The sequence below is a fragment of the Netta rufina genome (assembly GCF_964035555.1).
Source record: "Netta rufina genome assembly, chromosome: 19".
NCBI classification, from domain to species: Eukaryota; Metazoa; Chordata; class Aves; order Anseriformes; family Anatidae; genus Netta; species Netta rufina.
Window position 1 is genome coordinate 3,990,505 of NC_140143.1, and position 21,451 is coordinate 4,011,955.

Genomic DNA, 21,451 nt, shown 5'->3' on the forward strand with positions numbered 1-21,451 from the left:
CCGAGTGCTCAGAGTGGAAAGCGAGGGCAGAGCCAAGTGTCCCCTACTCCCAGGGGCAAAATCCCTATTGCATGTTGCAATCACAGCTCGGATTCACTCCAGCTATTGCATTTTTTCCTGTGATGTGCAGTCCAGCTGTTCCCCCAAACCATCCTAGCCTGCCCCTACTGCATATTTAAAATCAAATAATCAGGTCCCGAGTGCCTCTGTGCAGCTTCAAGCTTGCCTGGAGGTCTGTTGCTGCTCGTAGCGCGTTTTTCAACGGTTCCCCCCCCATCCTTATAATAAATCTTTTATAAATCTAACCCTTTCCCTGACTCGGAGGAGTGCATCAGTCATCTTTTAATGCCAACTGCCTTTCACCCTGCCCTCAGAAGTACATTAATATCTGGAAGTCCTAAAAAAAAGAAGCTATTTAGCAGCACAGCAGCTCTCCTTCGCACAGGCTGGGGGGGGCTGTTTGAAGGTGTGGGGTGAAGGCAACATCACAGCCCATCAACGAGCATCACTGCCCCCGGCCCCGTGTGCCCCCGCATCCATCCCCGTGTTGGTGGAGGGGCTGCTGCTGTGAGCGGCTGGGTTTTGGTGAAGCCACCAGCACCCAAATTAAGGAGTAGTTTTCTTCTTTCCTCCCCCCCTCCCATCCCAGTCTTTATTCATCCTGCCCAGGTGTGTTTTATGAACAAATAGATGTGATTTAAACAACATAATTGATATATTGCTTCGAACATAATGCGGGCTTAAGAAGCAATCAGGCTGATTGTGCACGGCTGATGTGTGTCTGGACCTTGCAGAGAAAGCGTTTGATGGGACTTGGGCTGGAAGAGCTCGCTTTTTATTTCACAAATATCTTACATTTGGCTCAAATTACCCAACTGGGCTGTTTCAGTAGTGGAAATCTGGAGTAATTCCTTTGACTTTAGATTTATGCGGATGTACGGGAGGACAGCACTCAGCCTCAGACAAAGCAGCCAAGCTGCAGCCACGGCTGCCCTCGCGTTGACACACTGAATAGGGACGCGATGGAAGATCGCTTTCTGCCTTTGTTATCTGATTTAGCCCATGAACTCGGAGCTGCAACAATTAGACAAACCCCAAAATATCTTTGGCATTAAAATTGGACAAAAGGAATATAAAGAAGCATTCTGTGCTGCTGACGCATTACCATTCACTACAAATCCCCATGATAAATACCAGAACTGCTTTGAATAATAGATACTTCTGGAAACCTTCCAGCTCGCAAAATGAACTGGACCGAGCTGCAGCTATTAGTCCACGTCCAGAGGCTGGGGTAGCAATCACTGCTTTTGCTGCAACTTTGAACAGACACACGATTTTATCCTTTTCTTTTTTTTTTTTTTTCTACCTTTGTTAACTCTTGGATAATTTAACAGTCTAGGCTGCTAGGAGGGATAACACATCCCCAGGATGCATGCTCTATTAAATACAGCTTAGAGTGAAGGGAGCACTTCTGACTCCTTGCCTGGAGTTGGAAAAGGAATGTGAAAACAGCCAAGATGTGGCCAAAACCTACTGGTGTGCCATGGCCTGGGGCGTGTGTGCGTAGAAGGGGAGGGAAGGATGGACAACCAAAGGAGAGGGGCAGAAAAACCCAGCTTTTTTGTTATGCAGGCTTCTCTTGTAATTTTCACAAGGTTGTTTTCCTTTTTTGAAGGGTTCAGGTTATCACCAAGTGCTTTCATTAAGATGGGCACTACACTAGCTATTACCCATCGCTAATGAGACCCCTGGCTGAGTACATGTAGGAGCAGAAAGCATTTCCTCCATTCCACTCAATTACCCTAACAAATCCCATTTTTACAGTCCAGAGTACCTCAAATTGCTAACAGTTTGGCTCAAAATGAGCACAGAATCCCCCCTTCCCCGTTCTGAAGATGAAATGCGTACAAGTGCCTGAGCCCTGCGGTTCACCCTGCTCCTTGGGCACCAGCGGCAGTTCCTGCTCTGTGCTTCACGGCGCCGTTCCCAAACACCTGCAAAATAATCTTCCAGGAGCCCTGCAGCCGCGTTCCCACACCTGTGCAGATTCAGACCCACGTGGCAGTGGGGAAATAAGGGTAATGAGTGAGTGAGAATTCATTTTTATTTGTCTGCCAACGCGAAGCACTGCGGTGACGTTGCCCGCACCGGTCTGCAGGTTTGTCTCCTGGTGCTTCGATTGGAAAGGGCTGAGGAAGCCCTGGTGTGGTGGGTGAGGAGTTCGGCTGGGGAACCGGGTGCTGGGTGGCTTCTGCTGGTGGTGCGTGAGTTCACAGCACTGTCAGGATAATTTTCTTAAAGATCCTGGCCTCCCTTTGGAGATCTGTGGTTGAGAATTCAAGAAGACCTAATCCAGAGGCTGTCACAGCTGGGACAAGGCTTCCCCTTGGCACTGAGAGTTTTGTGTCTTTACTTGACCTGCTGGCCATGGCACTACAATCTGCCCTCCTGGCCTTAAATAACCTGGTAGTCTAACACATATGTGTGCATGGCTGAGGATGTGCTGTGGTTTTGAGTAGAAATTAATTCGGGGGAGTTGGAAGGCCCGTGCTCATCCAGGAGGTCAGGCTGGCCACGATGTTCCCTTCTGGCTTCATAATCTGCTGTCTAATCTGTTCATGCCGAATGAGAGGCAGATGCTTGCCATCATGTTCCTGGATTGAAACGCAGGTCCCAAATGGCTTCTTTGGCTTTCCAGTGGTGCACAGCCACAGGGCTTGACCCAGCAAGCAGCAGGAATCCCTCCCTCTGTTGCTGTTATAGCTTTTGACATAAGCATTATACATAATTTAAAAAACAAACAAACAAAAAACAACTCAGAAGATTCAGGTAAGCGTCTGTCGAGAATCTGGAGGGTCTGTGGCTGATCTGAGCAGGTTATCACTCCTCTGGGACAGAGGATTTACTTACCAAGTCCATCCTGTTGGCTAGCCGTGTGCTGGAGGAAGGTACCATGAGCAAGGTGAGGCCCCACGAGCTCTCAGCACCAGCACAGCCCTCACCCGGCCTCTGGAGCTCCATCCCCTGAAGGTCTTTTGGGGAAAGATCATTTTCCTTTGGCTTTACTGAGTACCTGGGGATATTTGTTTAGTGAAAAATGGCCCTGAATCCTTTGCTTGGGAGCTTTGGGGGTTTTAACTGTTCTCTCTGCTTTTCCCTCCTGGTCCGTCTCTGCTGTAAATTTTCCTCCTAGAGCAAAAGGGACCGTGTGAAGGCTTGGATCCGGGCACGTCTTCCTGCCTGCTGCAGAGAGAGAGACTCCTGGTCCATCTACATCTTTGCTCCTCACTCAAGGTAAGGCTGCTCACATAGCAGCAGGATGCCTGGCGTGGATGTCCCCGCTGTGGTGGCTCACCACCCGTGTCCCCTCGGCGGTCCCTACACCACAGGGTGCTCTGGTGCAGGCACAGCCCTGGCATGGGAGAGTTTGGTGGTGGTCTGCAGCCTGGGCATGGAAAAGGCTTCATCGCTGATGCCAGCGCTCTGTACGTTTTTTATTCAATGGAGCAAAGAGACTTGGAAATGAGAGGGAAAGGATCTGCATTAAGCAGAAAAATCTAGTTTTGCACCTGGTGTACATGTAGAACACAGCAAAGCGCCCTCCTTCACCTGCTAAACCTCCCCTCAGCCCTGACTTTTGTCCTCCCCCTCCCTTCCTCCCTCTCCCACCAGCCCCATAAATCTGCCCTCTCCTTACCCCAATGCTGCCCTTCCCAAAGCCCGGCCATGGGGCAATTGGGCTCCAGGCTCTCTTTCTTCCTCTGGACATTAACCCACGCTTAACGAGGGTTTCCCACCTTTGAGCTGGTGGGCCCTGGACAGCATTCGAGTTCATTCATAGCAAGATTAGAGAGATTTTCAGAAACAGACTTAGGGGAATGTAATACGGCATTATAAATCCCGGGTCAGTGTACAGCCATCTGTCACAATAAATAGCTTCTGTCTCTTTGTTCTGTGTGCACTCAACCCTTACACGCTTGCTGGAGGTATTTCTTCCTTTATTTAAGTTAAACCTGAACTCTGCGGACCAGGCAGGGGCCAGATCCACACCTGGCTGCCTGTCCGAGCTGGGGAAGCAGCTGCTCCACTCCGAGTGGGGCAGATTCCTCTCTGGTTTTAACCGGGGCTTGAAGTTTGTGGCCCAAATTTGGCATCGAACTTTGTAGCTCGGGTCCTTTTTCATTCCTACCCAGATCTGCCTGCAGCATGGGGCTCTGCCAGGGAGGGGGTTGCAAGACTGTGGCTCATCTGCTGTGCAAACAGGGTGCTCGATTCCCCGGCCGTGCTTCGGCTGCTGCGCAGGCGGGAGTGTGTTCGTCCCCAACCAGCCGAGCATTAACAGCTAGTCTGTGTGTTGTCTTTTTTTTTTTTCCCTCTTCCTTGGCAGATTCCGTCTGATGTGCAATAAAATCATCACGCACAAGATGTTTGATCATATCGTCCTGGTGATCATCTTCCTCAACTGCATTACCATTGCCATGGAACGACCCAAAATCGAGCCTCACAGCGCTGTGAGTTTGAGGTTAATGTTTTCTGTGCTCCAGGCTGGCGTGTTCCTTGTGCAGCCAGCTCATGTGGCTTGCACCCCACCGCCGTGCATTTGGGCTCTCTCTTTTCCTTTTTTAAATGGGAAGCTGCCAGCATATGTGTTGAATTAAGTACAGTGTTTACCGGGGTAATGCTATCCCAGGAAAGGCTTTTCACCATCCCCTGCTCCGTGTGCTGGGGCTGCTGCTCCCAGCTCTCTTGGTCCCTCTCCAGAGTCCGTTCAAAGAACGAGAGCAGAGCTCGTGGTCTGCCACATATCGAGGCTCCCCTAATAATAGCCCATTTCTGCAAGTATGATCGAGGTCTGAATTCGTGGCATAAGCATGGCATCTGTCTCAGTTTCCTTCTCTGATCAACCTTCAAACACTTTTCCTCTCTCAGCACAATATTCGTTTCATCCATCTGTTGTTCACGGGCACGTATGTATGGTGCGAAGGGAATGGGGGAAACTGTTCATTTCATACTTTTCTCTCCCTTTTGTCTGTGATCTTTGTTGTGACACAAGCAAAACCAAATTGCTATGTGCACCGTAATTCCATTTCCCTGAACCATTTTGCTTTAATTGACTGTGTAATGATTTTTCAAACCAGACCCTCACAGCACCAACTTCCATCAATCAGGGGGGCAGGATCATCCGGTTGCTCTTTTATTTTAGCATAGGTTGCGGCTGAGATATATGCTGGGCTCTTGCTGATGTATTGCAAAAGACTGCTCATATCGCAATCGTATAGAATCCTGTTTTGTTGTCGTAGGCGTGTCAGGCTGTTCATTTTCATGGATCTTCAATGTTAGACCTTAAAACTGGAGTCGTGGCTGCTCTCTGCCTATTTTAAGCTTTCCCTAGTAGTCCTCCTTACTGAATTAGTTTGCCCGGAGGTTCTTCCCCTAAATCCACTTTTTTTTTTTTTTCCTCTTTTGATTATTGTGCAGCCATGGAGCACCAACTCACAGCTGCGAGACAAGAGCAGGACTCCCTGCCAGCCAATCTAGCAGGAGGAAATCACCCTGCTGTTCCCCAAATGGGACACCCTTGAGATCCTAAATGCTTCCTTGGAGCCCCTTGCTGTGTCCTTTGAGAGCCACCATTCACCAAGGCTGGCTCTGAAAAGAACTGTACCTGCATGGAGATGAAGGGAGCGGTGTGACATGCAGAGTCAGAGGAACCCATGGCATGTAGCACAAAACAGCACTGCTGCCTGTATAAGAGAGGGAGGACGAGCTGTGGTGTCCCCAGGCACTGGCAGAGTGCAGAGAGGAAAGGGGACAGGGACCAGTGTGAGGCTCCTCAGCATCAGGTTGTAGCCAAGGGACCCGAACTGGGTCACCTGGGGCAGGAGCTGAGCTGAGCCGTGGTCTGGGAGCAGCAGAGAGGAGCAGGAGGATGCTGATGCTGAGCAGTGGCAGCCAGGAGGAGTGCCCAGCCCCTGCCCGCACTGATGGAGCTTTCATCTGGAAATGGAGAGAGTTAGTTTAGCTTGAGTTGTTTAAAATAATTGTACTTGGCTTCCCCGAGCTGTGGATTTTCTAGCTTGTTCAAGCGAGTTCTCTTTCCCTGCCCCAGTTTCAGCTGGCTTATCGGAACAGGGGATACTGTTGCTAGCCAACACGCGCTCCCCATTTCAGAGAGCGCGACATGGCCCGTGGAGATTATCCTTCAAAATAGCCCCACGCTTGCCAGAGAGGAATGTAATATCCTCAGTCTCCTCCACGCTATTGCTGTTTTATCTCCAGCACCACAAGCAGGTCCCTACCCTCTTCCTCCCGCACGCCGCCTCGCCCTCGCAGCCGTCTTTTGTGTGGCAGTCAGCGGGCGGCCGGAGATGTTCCCTATCACAGCTCCTGCAATCACAGTGCAGGCCTAGCACCTAATTAATTATGGGCCCAGGATGGAAACAAGCTACTCAGTGGTTCCTGAGTCACTTTCAGTAAATCATGATCTGGCAAGCGAGAGAGTTGCCAAGGTGTTTTGTCTTGTTTAAATTGCATCTCATTTTGAGTGAGAGATCTGCATCTCTTACAGGACTGCTCTGTAGAGAGCAGCAGAAATAAATCCAAAATTGTCATTAGCATAACCAGGGCCAGTTCAATTGTATGCACACGTGTATACATGCGCACTCCCCACCTTTCCTCCAGCTTCCACTGTCTGCCATCCATTTCTCAGCACAGGCAATCAGAGATTGCTTAGGGATTAGGGAAAAGTGTAATTTATTTAATGGTCATCATTAAAAAAGAGAGGTTTCTGCTAACTACAGATAGGGAACCGGTCCATGGCCTCATCTGTAATCGCTAGCTGCTGTTTCAGAACAGTGGCAGCGAGGACTGCATGGTCTGGTGGATAGCACAGGGGATGGGGAGATGAGACCGCCGGGCTTCGTGCCCAGGTCTCGCCTGTGGCTTTGGGCGAGTGATTCACCCTTCTGGGGACAGGTCTCAGCTGGCACCAACCCCCGGAGCTTCTCAGCTTTGGTGGAGCAGTGACAGCTCATGCCAGCCATGCTCTGGCCTCCCATGGGTCCCGCTCGCCTGGCAGCACAGCCGCTCCAATATTGACTTAATTTACTGGGGAATTGGGAGCTTGGTGATATTTGCGCTGCACGGCGGCAGCCGCAGGTGAGGGGCAGGGAGAGATGTGCCAAGGGTGTGAGATGGCCGGGTGTCTGCTGGGGGACATCCAGAGGCCTGGGGGGCAGCCAGAGGCCTAGGGGATGGACAGCCAGAAGCCTGGGGGGCAGCCGGGGGCCTGGGGGCCGCCGTGGTGCTGGCGGAGGGGCCGGTGCTGCGCCGCTGCCCCTCTCCATGGTGCTGACACAGCCTGGCCGCCCGCAGTGAGGTTGTCTAAATATTTGGATTTCCCCGCTCCGCGAGCAAACAGTCCGAGGCCTGGTTCAGCACAGAAGCTGCAGAGCAGTCAGCAGCCGCACAAATGTGCGCAGGGAGGCGTAGAGCTGCGGAAAGCGAGACGTAAAATGTTGTCCCTTGTTTTTCTTTCTTTTTTTTTTTTTTTTTATAGGAACGGATTTTCCTAACGCTCTCTAACTACATCTTCACGGTTATCTTCCTGACTGAGATGACAGTTAAGGTAAATGAAGCTGGAGGATGTGTGTCTGTGTTATATCAGTGATATTTTATTACACTGGGCTTGCAAAACTTCTAGGTCTACCAGTGACGAGCGAGGTGAATATTTTCCCCTTCTGAATCATATTCAAATACCCACCACACGCCTTATTCTGAGCACGTTTTACATCAGAACAATTTCACTGAAGTTGCTCTTGATTTACACCATTATATGAGCAATGGGATGCTTCAATTCAGCAATCCTTCCCTATTCAGCAAAGCTCTTGAGCACATGCTTAACTTCAGCCATGCATGGAAGTCCCATTGTCTTCAACAGCCCATTGTCCTCAACAACCTAAGCAGCTATGTGCTTTCCTGAGGAGGAAGATACTTAAGCACATTGAAATTCTTTGCCGGGTTTGAGGCAGGAGGCTCAGAAACCCACTGCTGTAAATCTCTCTAGTGTAATTCATAATGATCTCACAGAACAATTGCTCTTTCTATGGAAAGTTTCTCTAGTTTCTGTATTTGCAAAGCCTGTAACTGATTGCTGTGGGTCAGCCACTCTGAACCTTTACTCCAGGAGTCTATAGAAATAAAACACAATCAAACTTTTTATGCCAGATCTAAACATGTTAGAAACACTTCTGTGCAGCTAGGCTTAGTTGCATTTAAAATACATCAGCTGTCAGGGACAATCTGGGATGTATCTGCAGAGTTATTTTACAGTCCTTGCAATATAACACTTTGCTGATTTGTCTCATTAGGCTTCGATACTGGGAAGCAAATGGACTCACAGACTTGTATCTGTAAATAATGCACTCTCAGCAGGCTGCTAACTGGAGAAAACATATTGGATGCAATAGTCCTAATTTGTTGCAACTTGTTGTCCGGGCAGGTGGTGGCACTAGGCTTGTGTTTTGGGGAGAAAGCCTACTTGAAAAGCAGCTGGAACGTGCTGGATGGGGTGCTGGTTCTCATCTCGGTCATCGACATCCTGGTCTCGATGGTGTCCGACAGCGGCACAAAGATCCTGGGGATGCTGAGGGTTCTGAGACTGCTGAGGACGTTGCGGCCCTTAAGGTAAGCAGAGGATGGGGAAGACCGAAAAGCGCGTAGGGTGTGCGTGCCCAAGGGGTTGCTGAGCCACTGCTGCAAAGCAGCAGCACTCGTGCAAGGGAAAGGGCAGGCGAGACAAGGGCATGGCGTGTTGTGCCCAGCCTCCTGCTGCTCCCCAGACAATGAGCGGCCGCGGGTCCCGCTGAGCCGCAAGGGGCTCCGGGCACTCGGGCACTCACTGGGTTTTGGGACCAGCCCCAAGTGCAGTAGTAAACTGATCAATGCCTCTCTTGCTCATTAAAACACACATCCCCTGCTATTTGTGTTCTCATTTGCTCTGTGTAAAGTGCAGCTTAACAGCTTCTTCTCCCCCTTTCCTTCAGGCAGTCAATGGCTTTCGTAACAAAGAAGGAAATTAGTAGCAGGTGGCAGATCGTTTTTAAGGAAGCAGAGACTAAACTGTTGCTTAACGTAGAATGCAAAGAAGCCTTTTCCCCTCCGTTCCCCATTAATTTTAAGGAGATATTTGTTTTATATATTGCCCCGACAAGCTGCAAGCAGTTGGCTTTCTGACTCGCTCCCCCAGCGCTGGCAGCAGGCACTATCCCATGCCTTGGGGCAGGCGCCCCTTGGGCAAGAACCTGCCCCAGGAGCAGCACCGTTTGGTCCCATACCCCAAGGCAAGAAGGTTTCTCCCCATGCTAAATGCAGTCCCTCTTTAATGCCATTGTTGCTGCTCTTGTTATGCAGCAGCTAATAAACCTTCCTGCTCAAAGCATCTTTGTGTGCCTGTCATATCGTACTGCTGCTTCCTTCATAAAAGGTTCTCTTTGAGTCAGGATTTTCTCTTTCAGGACAACAACAACAAAAAAAAAAGGACTCTGCTTCTGACAGAAGATGTTGTTTTACTACCCTTGTGTGAATAATAAGTCTAAATAACAATAGCCATGACCATACATTATGTATCTTTCAAATATTCTTAACAGCTTTGAAAGAGTTTCTGTTAAACTGGGCAATGTGTATGTTGTGCTTGGAGAGTTTTAGGACATGAGCTGCTTTAATCATTTTTATCTGGACAGATCTCCTGTTGGTGTGGTTCGTCTCTCTGGCCACACGACTAGGCTGTCTTCCTATGTGACTCCAGTTCAGAATTTCTTCTCTTCAGGTGTCCCCCAGCATCTCCATGTCAACTGTTGTTTCTGGGGGGAGTTTCTGCCAGATTTCTGGTTTGTTGGATCTGTTCTGCTCTTCTGTTTAGACTGATTTTTGACTCACATTAAGAAAACTTGCAAAATAATCAGGCTATCTCAGAGTAAAACAAGGATCATTTTCCTGTCTCTGAGCTGCAGAATGCAAGTTCCTCTCTGGAGGTGGTGTGGTTAAATCAGATCTAGAGGGAGATGTTTGTGTTGTGCTGAGCCCTGCTAGGGTCGCTGTCTGACCCTAACGCCTGTGTGCTACTTTGTGGATCTGTAGGTCTGCCTTGCCAGGACTTGAGGCTTCATTTGCTGGTCTTTCCCTGCAGTCACCTATGTGCATGAGTAGTCTGCAGTTATGGGGAATAAACCGTGGAGTAGCTGCAGGGCGGAGGAAGACCTGCCATCTGGAGCATGTGCAGGATTAGGTCCTTCCATTGCTATTCCATTCCTGTTGGCATTCAATATGTTTTCTCAAGAGTGTCTGAATGTTTTCAGCCAACACACTGCTTTATACTACAAAGGAAATGCAAAAAGACAGCAACAAGCCCATTCCCTAAATATGTTCACAATCAGTTCTATTCCCCTGTAATTAGATTTGTAGGAAATGAAAAAGCAGCCATCAAACCGGGGACTTTTCACTAAGTCGTAAATCTCCGCCTGTGGAAACCCATCTGCCTCGGCGATGTGCATCCGGGCTGTCCCACTCTGCCGCGGGTCTCCATGTCCCTGCCATGATCCCAGGCTGGATCGGTGCAGGACGGCAGCAGGATTGTGCATGCCGTGGCCCTAGTCCCCATATCAAGGTCAAGTCACTGGTTTTCCTTTCCAAGCAGCATCTTGTGCCCACCACTGGGGGATGGAGCTGGCCGCCCGCTGCCCTCCCATCCTGCAGGCACCTGGGGATGGTGATGCAGGGAGGGCACTGTCAGCGAGCAGCCACAGCTCTCACCCGATCTTGAGGGCAGGGACAGCCCTCATTGCCTCTACGTTGGCTTTTCTGGTTCATAACTGGAAGGGGTCCTTCTTGCAGAAAGACCTCCCTTGTTCTGTCGCTTGTTTTTTTTCCCGTGCAAACAACCCCGCTGCTTTATGCAGCACATGGAGCCGCACATGCTTGTGCCATTTGCACAGGCATAAAAAAGCTCTGGCCTGCGTGCCAATCACTGGCTTTTGATTGCATGATTGATTATCAGCCTCCAAATTGAATCCATGAGCATTCAAGCCCAGCTTTATGACCAAAATTCCAAAAATATATTCACAAAGGAGTGACATTTAAAGATGTTTCCATGACCCTCTGATGTTTCAGCCAGTAGAGGGATTGCTTATACAATAACATTCCTTCCTAATGCGTTCAACCTGCTCTTGTTGGGATCAAGTGTTGTAGCTTAAGATACAAGAGAAATCAAGATTGAAAATGTATTCAGAATTAATTTGGTTGGACTTCAGTGCTGTTTTACTCTCTGCAGCGCCTGGGCTTTGCCTTTCAAAACAGATGGATAAATTATTCACTCTTCATACCATTGCGGTATGAAACAGTCATTTCATAGACTCACTTCTCCCTGTCATATTATCACCTTTGCTTTTTTTTTTTTTTAATCTGTGGAGGAAGGCCTTCATTAATGTTGATCTGCTACTTTATCTAAGTGCTCCTTCTTCATCTGAGTGCTCTAATCAGACCAGCAGGCTTAACATTAGGAAATGTGATCCAGCTGGGGTGAGGCTGGCAGTGGTTTTGGAGTGTCTCACACAAGGGGTTTGACAGCATTGTGAACGCTGAGACCAGCAGAACCAGGAGGAGCTCGAGGGATTAGCATTTCTTCACAACGAACAAAAAAAAAAATGGTCTAACTTCAATTTCCCTATTTGTCATACGCTTAATGCAGATGGGAATTGCCCTGAATGCAACATCAGCGAGTCTACGGCTCTGGCACGTCCAGAGGGCTCCAAATCAGCTGGATCCTTCAGCAACAAATTGCAGGAGTGGCGGATCAGACAGTACGAGTCTGCAAGCCTGATATCTGCAGGATCTCGGGCAATATTGATGAGGCACAGGGATGCTGTCTGTTGACATATTGGAGCTGACACTAATAATCTGGAAATGCTGAGGATTTCATTGGCACTTCTGAGAGAGTTATCAGACTCTCAAGAGAGACAGCAGGAGACTTTGCACGGACTTGCCTCGACATTGGATCAGGCCCTTAGTTTGAGGCAGCTCCAAGGTCTGAAGGTTTTCATTAGTAAGAACTATCATTTTTCAAAAATCTTTTCAAAGTCTTCTCTCTCCGTAGGGCTGGAAACAGCATTGGCATGGAGCTAGACTGGTGGCAGCTTTTACCCTCATGCATTCTCATTTGAGGAATTCCCTGGTTGATCAAATCTCCGAAAGCAGCCAAATGCTGCAGTTCTTCAGCCCTTTTTTCTCAATACACGCAACTTTGCTAAGTCAGATGAGAAACCTCCTATTTTCTATCTCTGTTGGATACCAAATAGTATACCACAGGGGAAATCACTTTATTATTTCTAGGATAGGTTTCGTTAATAACCATTGGAGAAAATTATCAGCTTCAGACTCTGGAGGCTAAATTTCTTCCTTGTTCCCCCAAATTTAAGGATGCTCCAGTAGCTAGACCACAGGCCTTCAATTTACAAGGCCTGACTTCCGTTCCATCTTGCATAACTGCGGGCAAAATACTTAAGCCAAGATCCCAGTGTGCCTAATTTCTATTGAAATCATTGGACATGAAGTGCCCGCAGAGCTCTGGGAGCATAACCATGATCCTCCCGTGCCTCAGTTTCCCATCTGTAGTTTGGCAGTTGTAATAGATCACCAAGGATAGTGCAAGGGTAATATGTGAAGGACCATCTGAGGATCCCAAAGTTTGGGATTCAAGCTCAGACTGCCTGGCCCTGTATGCTGACATGGACTGGGAGGAGTCCTTGCCCTGCAGACATGGCCTGCTGGGCTGGATGAGCCACCCCATTGAATCAGGCACAGCTCTCAGCCTCAGTGCAGGTATGACATGACAGCAGCAGCGTAATTGCCCCAGCCTGGAGCAGTTCTTGTAGGCAGCGTTGGGAGCCAACCGGTCTCTGCACTGCCACGGCTGCATGGGGTCCATGCCATCCCCTGGAGCACCTCAGCCTTGAGCTGCTTCTCTCTCTTGAGCCTTTTATAAGCCCTTCTCCTGCAGCTTAATTCCTAAAATACCCCAGGTCTGAGCATCAGGAAAGCTGAGGTGTCCAAAATAAGGAGCCACACCAGCTACCTGGAAGAGACACCCAGCATGAGTAATAGAAGCATCTGCCTTTTGTGTTTCACTGGTAAGGGAGTGGATAAAAATATCACCATCTGTTTCTTTTTTAAGAGGATAATTGATGATTTACCCTTGACATTTTGAGTAAATATTTAACCAGAAAAAAGGGAAATAATTTTTAGGTCTTCAGGATACTGTTTAAAGCCAAGAGGCTTTGAAAGAACCGGTGCCTGTGTGCTGAGCGCCGCAGTTTTCTCGAGCTGTGGGCTCTGGGGCAGGAGAGGGCTCGTGCAGGCTTGGCTGTGGTCCCAACCCAGGTCAGGCAAGCACACGCTCAGGCCATGCATGTCGGGCATGTGGACGTGTCCATGGGGACCTCTGCTGGGAGCACCAGAGACCAGAAAGGGGGAGAGAGGAGGAGAAATTGGATTTTCTCCAGACAACAGAACTCCAAGCTGTGCTTCAGGCGGGGCAGCTGGGTTTGGGGCCAAACGGCAGAGGCGGTGAGAAGACTTGATGGCAAAAGAGAGAACCAGGCAGAAACAAGAAGGTGGGGAAGTTTGTGGCACTTTTGAGTGCCAAGCGTTCAGAGGAGCCACCAGCCTGTACCCAGGAGCACACAGGCGCTTCCCCCCATCAGGCTGACGCAGCAGACAGCTATTTCTGCTCTGGGAGAGCACAGCTTCTGTGGCATCAGTACAAGCTGATTTACAGAGCTAGTGAAATGCTTAACTCCAGTTGGCATCAAGAGGGGGGAGGTGTGCAACCTCTTCAGATGGCTTTGTCAGTCCCCCAGCTCTCCACCTTCATGTCTGTGATCCTGAATACCGTGTTCATCCTGCCCAGCATGGGGAGATGGCTTCTCTAACGCTCACAAGCTTTGCCCTTTCATCATAATATTGTCTTTGAGAGTATAGTACAGTTTCTCCTCTTTTATACGTATATTCTAACAAGCTTCTCTGGTGATGTGCTCATTATTCTCCCCCAACCTTTCCATATAAGCTAATCCTCTGTTAGGAAATTCTGTGCAGTACCAGTCAGAGAGGAACTACAGAAACGAGGTGAGATTCCTGCGGTCCCACTGGTGAAGTTCCACCTGGATGACAGCACTGGTTCTGTAGCTGGGGTTGTACAGCAGGTATAAAGCTGAGACTGGTGGAACCAAGGGGCAGCTCAGGTCTCTACGTAGCAGCACTGTGGGTGCACATACAGACACCTGCTTCGTTTCTCCAGGCTGAAACAGGGAAATCAAGAGCCTTGCCTAAAACCACACAGGAGTGCGCTCTGGGAGGACTCTGCAGTCCTGGACGTGCTACAGACATAAAGGGGTGTGCTTGTGGATGAACTGAAACAAGAGGCAGCATCCCAGGGAAGCTGTGATCAAGTCTGGAAACTAGAGAGCTCTTTGGGCCAATTAATAGGAACAGGAAAATGCCAAGCCTTAAATACGTTGTAATGAGTGGCAACTAGAAGAAGTTGATCAGGAGGTGGATCAAGGATAGACAGCGGGTTAGATTAAAATCATCATTCTGAGTTTAAACAACATGGGGCTAGCCTCTACATCTTCCTTTCCTCAACTGACCTTCCTGGTCTGTCTCTTCTCACGTGGCTGCTTTCCCTCTCCTCTTTCATGCAAGGCTGTATGCATAGGCAGAGATCCCTTTCCCTCAAACACTCAACAATCTCACAGGTTCTCTCATCATGTTTTTTTTGAGTTATTTGCCATTCTTAAGAAATTTCTAATGCTGTCTTTTCCACAGGTCTTCTGTTCTGGGGGAGAGGCAGAACTGGGCAGATCAGGACTAACATAGGTTTTGTGCTTACTTGCCCTCGCAGAGTCATTAGTCGAGCCCAAGGACTGAAGCTGGTGGTGGAGACTCTCATGTCATCCCTAAAGCCCATTGGGAACATCGTGGTCATCTGCTGTGCCTTTTTCATTATCTTTGGGATCCTGGGAGTTCAGGTGAGTCCCTTGTACATGTATGCCTCGGCACCAAGACAGAAAGTGTAGCAGGCCACAAATGGCCCCACAGCTTGGTATCAGTAGCAGCACATGCCCTTTCTGAAGCCAAACCCATGGGGCTGTTCTGTCTTCCTGGGGAATTCTTCCTTCCAGCAAGGAGGAGGCAGATTTCCCATTACTGGTCACCCATTAAAAACTCTCTGATTCCAGCCTAACAGCAGTGACCAGCTACGTGCGTCACTAGCTGTAGCTGAAGTAGCAGCAGTTACAGCCAGTTAGTGAGGTTGGCTTTGCCTCTTCCTGGCTTTGTCAAGGTCTTGCAGCTGGCTCTAGAAACGTGTGTTGGTTTTGAATGCCTCACTCTGCTGCAGCTAACAGCCCTGAGTGACTCAGACCAGAGGGCTTTTGCAGCTCTCAGTCCACACCTCAGCAGGACAGCGTGGCCTTTCCAGTGCTCTCAAAACACGATTATTCCTGACTTTCCAGTCTTGGCTGTGTGTCACTTGATGCGTTGAACTTTCTTGAAGCTTCCCTATTGCATGCAGTGGTACAAAAGCTGATGTGATGACCCCCTTGGAGGCACAGAATGGGCTTTCTTCATCCTTTCCCCACCACAAGGACTTTTGCTCTGCCTCCAGCAGGACATAAATCAAGCTATTTCGCCACTTTCTTCCCCTGGCCACACCACAGAAAGGTCAGGCTCGAGGCACCACATGTACTGCCAGAAAAACTCTGCTCGGGAAACTGTTAAATCCCATTCCTGTTCAGTCTGTGAGATAACGTGGGGACATCTCCCCTCCACCTTTCTTCTAGGTTTAAAGCAATAGGGAAATAGAAACTCTCAAGGATGCAATCTTAAGTTTGTAAACTCCAGAGAGACCTTGAATGGAGATTCATTCAGGCTCTGACAGTTTGTATAACTGAAAGCTTGCAGAAATAGAAATTTCTGAGTCTGTTTCCTGCTGGCACTGCTAGCAATATCCTCAGTCCCAGGAGTGCAGGAACCCAGGGGAAAAAGTGGCAGAGTTTCCAATGCAGTTGGTTTCTCATTAACTGAGAAGAAGAGATTGTTTCGTATAAATATTCTGACATAACACTTATTTCTCTCTGAAGTTTATCTGATCTGTCATGACCAGCTTTGGAAAGCAGTTCTGTTTTGCTTTGTTTTTGGAAAGGTGTCTTATATAATATTTTATACTAATGTACAGTTTAAATAATAAATACAGCATTGAAAATAAACAGAGGAGAAAATCGTGCCATCCATAACCATCACAGCAGCTAGATTGGCTGAGTGTTACAGCACAACAACATCCATCCATTATACTAAACAGATACATAAACCTAAGCATATCGCATAAAACAATATAAAATTCAGACAGGAAAATTTATGCCAAACAACAAAACTTGCAGTATGCTCTCTGAATTTCCTCCCTGCTTATTGCGATTGCTTCCCCTAGTGACTTGCAGTCTTCTGTTAAATTGTCGTGACTATCGATGTGCTTAAGTGGTAGACACAAGCAAGATTGAGCCTGTATTCAGTAAGCAAAATTCTCCGTTAATATTTATGTCTAATTAGGTGTAAGATGAAGGATGTAACTATTTCTATAAAAAGACGATCTCTCAAAATTACAGTTGGTTTTCCCATGTAAATATAAGCAGAAGATCAAAGTACAGTTAATTTATTTCTTATGCTACAAAAATCTAGACTTCCAAGCTTCTAATGGTGTTTCCTCTTAGCAAGACTCCTTTTGCTGTGCCGCTTGTCCACATGTGGCTAGGCATCATCGGACATGAGAAACAGATTGATAAACAAGCACACTGCAAAAACGCTTGGTCTTTCACTTTCAGAAATGCTGGAATCCGTAGCTCCAACTGAAGCACAGCCAGCGAGCAGCACTTTTACAAATTGGGCTTTCTGTTTCCAAACCCAGTTAGTAGCTGTGTTACTGCTCCCATCTGACGGGCATTACAGTCCAGCTCCAGGAGAAATTGTATTTATAGACAATATATTAAAACAGTTGTTTACCTTCCTGCTTAATTAAAACTTTTTGATCTGTGCAGGCTATATCTCCCTCGCCTGCCTTACAAACAGATAGTGTTTCTCCATGGAAAGATCAGGGAATGCTTCTCTTCTAACATCCAGAGTTTTATGATTGCATTGAGTGGTGATTAACTTTGCATGCCTCGAGAACATCCTTCTGCCGCTGCTGATTTCTGAAGGAAACCCATGGAGTAATGTGTGGGCTTGTCTTGTTCGCTATTATTTCTACTGATATTTGAAATGAACAACAGATCAAAAAGCGTCAGCATCTTTTCTCTGTATACCCAAGCAGTGTTCTAAGAAGCCTGGAGAGCAGGTTGCCACTTTCCCCAAAATCTGTGATAGTAATGTCAATAGCTTCTGTCAGCAAATAAAATCAGGTTTGTTGGATGCCTTGCAGGCTCTGAGCCCATCCATTCTGCTAACATCAATCACCCTGTCTGAAGCAGTCCTGCTCCCCTGCCACTTTCTGTTCTGGCTGTGGGAAGCACCAGCTCTAGAATTAAGTACACAGAGGTTTGTGTTCCTTGTGCGGGTGTAAATCAGGAGTTAACTCCCCAGGAGCTGCATCTCTCCTGGTTTACACCAAAGGAAGCAAGGTCAGGATCAGGTACCCTGCCCCAGCTGGGCTCGACTCTTTCGGCACTGCGTGAGGAATATTTTCAGTCCCCTGCAGGGCTGCAGAGCCCAGTGGTGGCTGGGGAACAGCATTCAAATCCAAGACAGAGTGCTGCCAGCCCTGCACACAGCAAGAGCCCAACATCAGCTGCAGCAAGTCGGCTTCCCTCCAGCATGTCCCCTTCCGACCTGTATAAAGCGGAGCAGAGCTCAGCACTGCGCCTCTTTAGTGCCACCTGCGTGGCTGGCAGGGCCCCCGTTACGCCTCATTTCCCGGTGACTCTTGCAGCCAGCATCACTGGCTGGGCTGAGCCGCCGGAGGCATCCCGTGTGTCACGAGCAGCCGTGGAGTGGTCCCAGTGATTAGCCCGGGCTGTGCTGGAGCTGGTGACCCAGCAGCTACGGGCTTTTGGCTGGTCTCAGACCACTGAACCACACAACCTAACGCACCAGGTGGGTGTCCTAAATGGTGTGAAGTCATGCATTTGCTCATTAGGTACGTATTATACAGGCTGTGCTCATACTCAATAACCCACATGAACAAGGCCATTTCCTTTAACTAATCTGGTCTGCATGGGCTGTGCAGAATTCCCCATGAGAAATGCCCATCCTCTGCAGAGGAATCCTGTGGTCCGAGCCATTACCTTTCCTCTCTTCTTTATGTGTTTTGCAGCTTTTCAAAGGCAAGTTTTTTGTCTGCCAGGGGGAGGACACCAGAAACATTACAAATAAATCGGATTGTGCAGAAGCAAGCTACAAATGGGTCCGGCACAAGTATAATTTTGATAATCTCGGCCAGGTATTAATAGAACGGTAATCTGCTTCTTTGCTCCTTTACCTCCTTGACTTAAAACCTGTGCATTATTATCCCATGGGATTTTCTTACAGGGCACTACCAGCCACAGTAAATATTCAGTTCACATACACAGCATTCTGTCTCTGTAAATCCCAAAGGTGGTGTTTCCAAGCAGGCATACACTTCTTTTCAGAACAGAACAAGCACATGTGGCTTCGTGGAGTACTTAATTGCTTCACTACTACATAACAAACCAAATATATCTTGCAGAAGGGCTTGTCTAATAGAGCCGGACACTTTCAACCATTTCTGTGACACTGCCTTATTTTAGCTGCGTGGCAGGGACTAATTAGTAGGGAGCAGTAGAAACCTGGAGGGTGGAAGTGAAGGTGCTTTTGTGTTCGGCTTTGTGGTTTCTGAATTAGCGCTCATTGCTGAACAGGGTGCTGACATTGATTGGGTTTTGCTGCTAGGAGAAACCTTGGTCATCAAAGTGTCCCATTATCAGCCAGGTAATGACAATCCCCAGACAGGAAAGGGCAGAGAAGAGTAAAATGTTACAGGTAAAAAAAAGCTTTACTGCAACTGCGTGTAACTTTTTTTCTGTGTGTTTCTAGGCCCTGATGTCTCTCTTTGTTCTGGCCTCCAAGGACGGGTGGGTGGATATCATGTACGATGGCCTGGACGCTGTGGGAGTTGACCAGCAGGTACATGGTTGCTAGAGGTCACAAGCTTCAGATCATTTTTTTGCAGAATGCTGTGGCTTAGGGGTTTGGGGGCTGCCAGGAGGCAGCCACATCCTGGGGTGCGCCGAGGAGCCCTGAGAAAAGTCCGGATTCGGAGCCAGCCTTTTTGCTGCAGATTTTGCCACACAATCAGTGTAGCTAGGCCACTGCAGGACAACTACACTCATTGAAGAATGAAGGCTGGCCTTTTAAAGCAATTCGGGCATTTTGGGAGAAAACTGTTTTGTGTCGGAACAAGTTTTCAGTGAGGGAGATGATAGCTGCAAAGAAGGTGACTGTCCTGCTGCTGGCAGAACAGACATGGTTCTGTCCTCCATGTGCTTTGTGTTTGGGCAGTATTCTGTCAAAACATCTCAGAAGGCTCTAGTTTTCATGAGGAGCAGAGCACGCTGACCTAAGGGGCACCCACTTTCAAGGCTGTGGATGTAGCAGCTGTAATCATTTGCTCCCAGCTTTTTGAGGTTCAGTTGATATTTGCCTTCCTCCCCTGTGCAGCCAGTCATGAACTACAACCCGTGGATGCTCCTCTACTTCATCTCCTTCTTGCTGATCGTGGCCTTCTTCGTCCTCAACATGTTCGTGGGGGTCGTGGTGGAGAATTTCCACAAGTGTCGGCAGCACCAGGAGGAAGAAGAAGCCAAGAGGCGGGAGGAGAAGAGGCTTCGCCGGCTGGAGAAAAAGAGAAGGAGTAAGGAGAAACAGATGGCTGGTCGGTAGTCTTTCCACATCTTTCTGAGTCCTGCTTGACCTTCCACACAATCCCCTCCTCCCTCCCCTCCCTGCCTCGCGTCTGGTGATCATTCTTCTCCTAAAAGCATGTCCAGCTATGAAATTTGCATGAAGGAAATAGTGCTGTTTTAGGCTGAGCTAGGAGCCATGGAAGCCTTTTTAATAGCTGCGTGATTTGCAATGACCTTTCCATTGGAGGTTATTTAAATTTAAAAAATAATAATAATCAGACCTGGAGCTTCTTGGATAGCAGAGCTCAGTGTTACACAAATAGTGACAACTGCAAAGATCAGCAGTGCTGGATGGCACCGTAAATCTTATGAATCATGAGCACTGTTGCTGATAACTGGATTCACTATTTGGTTTATTACAGCCTTGTAATGCCACAGTGATGCTACCTGTCCCATTTATCAAACAGGTTTACTTATTGGTAGAGTAGCACCACTGCTATTCAAGAGTGTAATAAAATAATGGAGCCATCTCATTCTAGTAATGCTTAAAAACCCCTTAGAGAAACATATCAATGCATTTGCTTGAGAAATACAGATTAGAAAAAAACAGCAATTGAGGAGAGTAACTAACTAGGCAAAATGGCATTGATGCAAACGGATCCAAACGCCAAGCTCAGTGTGCAAGCTTGCAGCCCTGCCTGGAGGAGGCTTTAAATGTGAAAGGATGCTTGACCTCCACTCTGTCAAAAGTCTATCTATCTTTGTCTTTTGGTCTTTTTTTTTTTTTTCTTTTTCTTTTTCTTTAAATTTGATTGAAAAAGGAAGGAATATGTCAGCCAAAGGGTCAAGGTCAGAGGTACTTTTCTTCTCGCATGCTCTCTTGTGACTGAACTTTCTAACTTTCTCCTTTGCCCTCGTGTCCATGGCCTCACTCTTTCCCTCCCCGGTCCGTCCGCCTGCTGCTCACTCTGTGTCCCCTTTCACATCTCTTCTCTATCTTTGACAGAATTCAGTACTGTTTAAGAGACTGTCTGATCAAGTGCTTGTTCTGAATGCTGGTAATATTAAGTCTGTTTTATTTTATTTTTATTATTATTTTTTGAATAACCTAAGGGGTGTTTAATAGCTGTGACAGGCTTAATTGTGCAACCATGAAACACAAGCATGTCTCAGCCTTTCTCGGTTCAGCACTCACGCAGCACTTTCCCATGTCTTTAAGTCCCATTAGCTTCACAGGTTTTGTAACCGATAGGATTATTCACACCAGCCTCTGGACATCAAACTTTGCTTTATGCCGAGAGCCTGGCTTCCTCGACGCTCAGTGGAAAGACGAAGGCTTCCCTCAAGAGTGCTGGAGGACACTTTAGACTGTTCTCAGTTAAGTGGGATCCAGGTAGAAGGAATTGGTTTTCACACCAACGAAATGCCTAGAAAGCACTTTTGGTCAGTCCAAGTTCCCAAGCACGGTTTCAGGCTGATGGTTTAGAAAAATG

General features: G+C 47.9%; 1 protein-coding gene across 1 annotated transcript in view; it reads left to right on the top strand.

Moving 5' to 3' along the window:
• Nucleotides 1-21,451, top strand: part of CACNA1G (calcium voltage-gated channel subunit alpha1 G) — a gene marked incomplete at its 3' end in the record, with an annotated part of 94,704 nt that overhangs the window by 43,696 nt on the left and 29,557 nt on the right. The window contains exons 17-24 of the mRNA XM_084298275.1: nucleotides 3,194-3,294; nucleotides 4,388-4,511; nucleotides 7,559-7,627; nucleotides 8,501-8,685; nucleotides 14,951-15,077; nucleotides 18,410-18,535; nucleotides 19,150-19,239; nucleotides 19,774-19,966. Of these exons, the coding sequence (XP_084154401.1) occupies nucleotides 3,194-3,294; nucleotides 4,388-4,511; nucleotides 7,559-7,627; nucleotides 8,501-8,685; nucleotides 14,951-15,077; nucleotides 18,410-18,535; nucleotides 19,150-19,239; nucleotides 19,774-19,966 (1,015 nt within the window). The remainder of the gene's footprint in view (nucleotides 1-3,193; nucleotides 3,295-4,387; nucleotides 4,512-7,558; nucleotides 7,628-8,500; nucleotides 8,686-14,950; nucleotides 15,078-18,409; nucleotides 18,536-19,149; nucleotides 19,240-19,773; nucleotides 19,967-21,451) is intronic.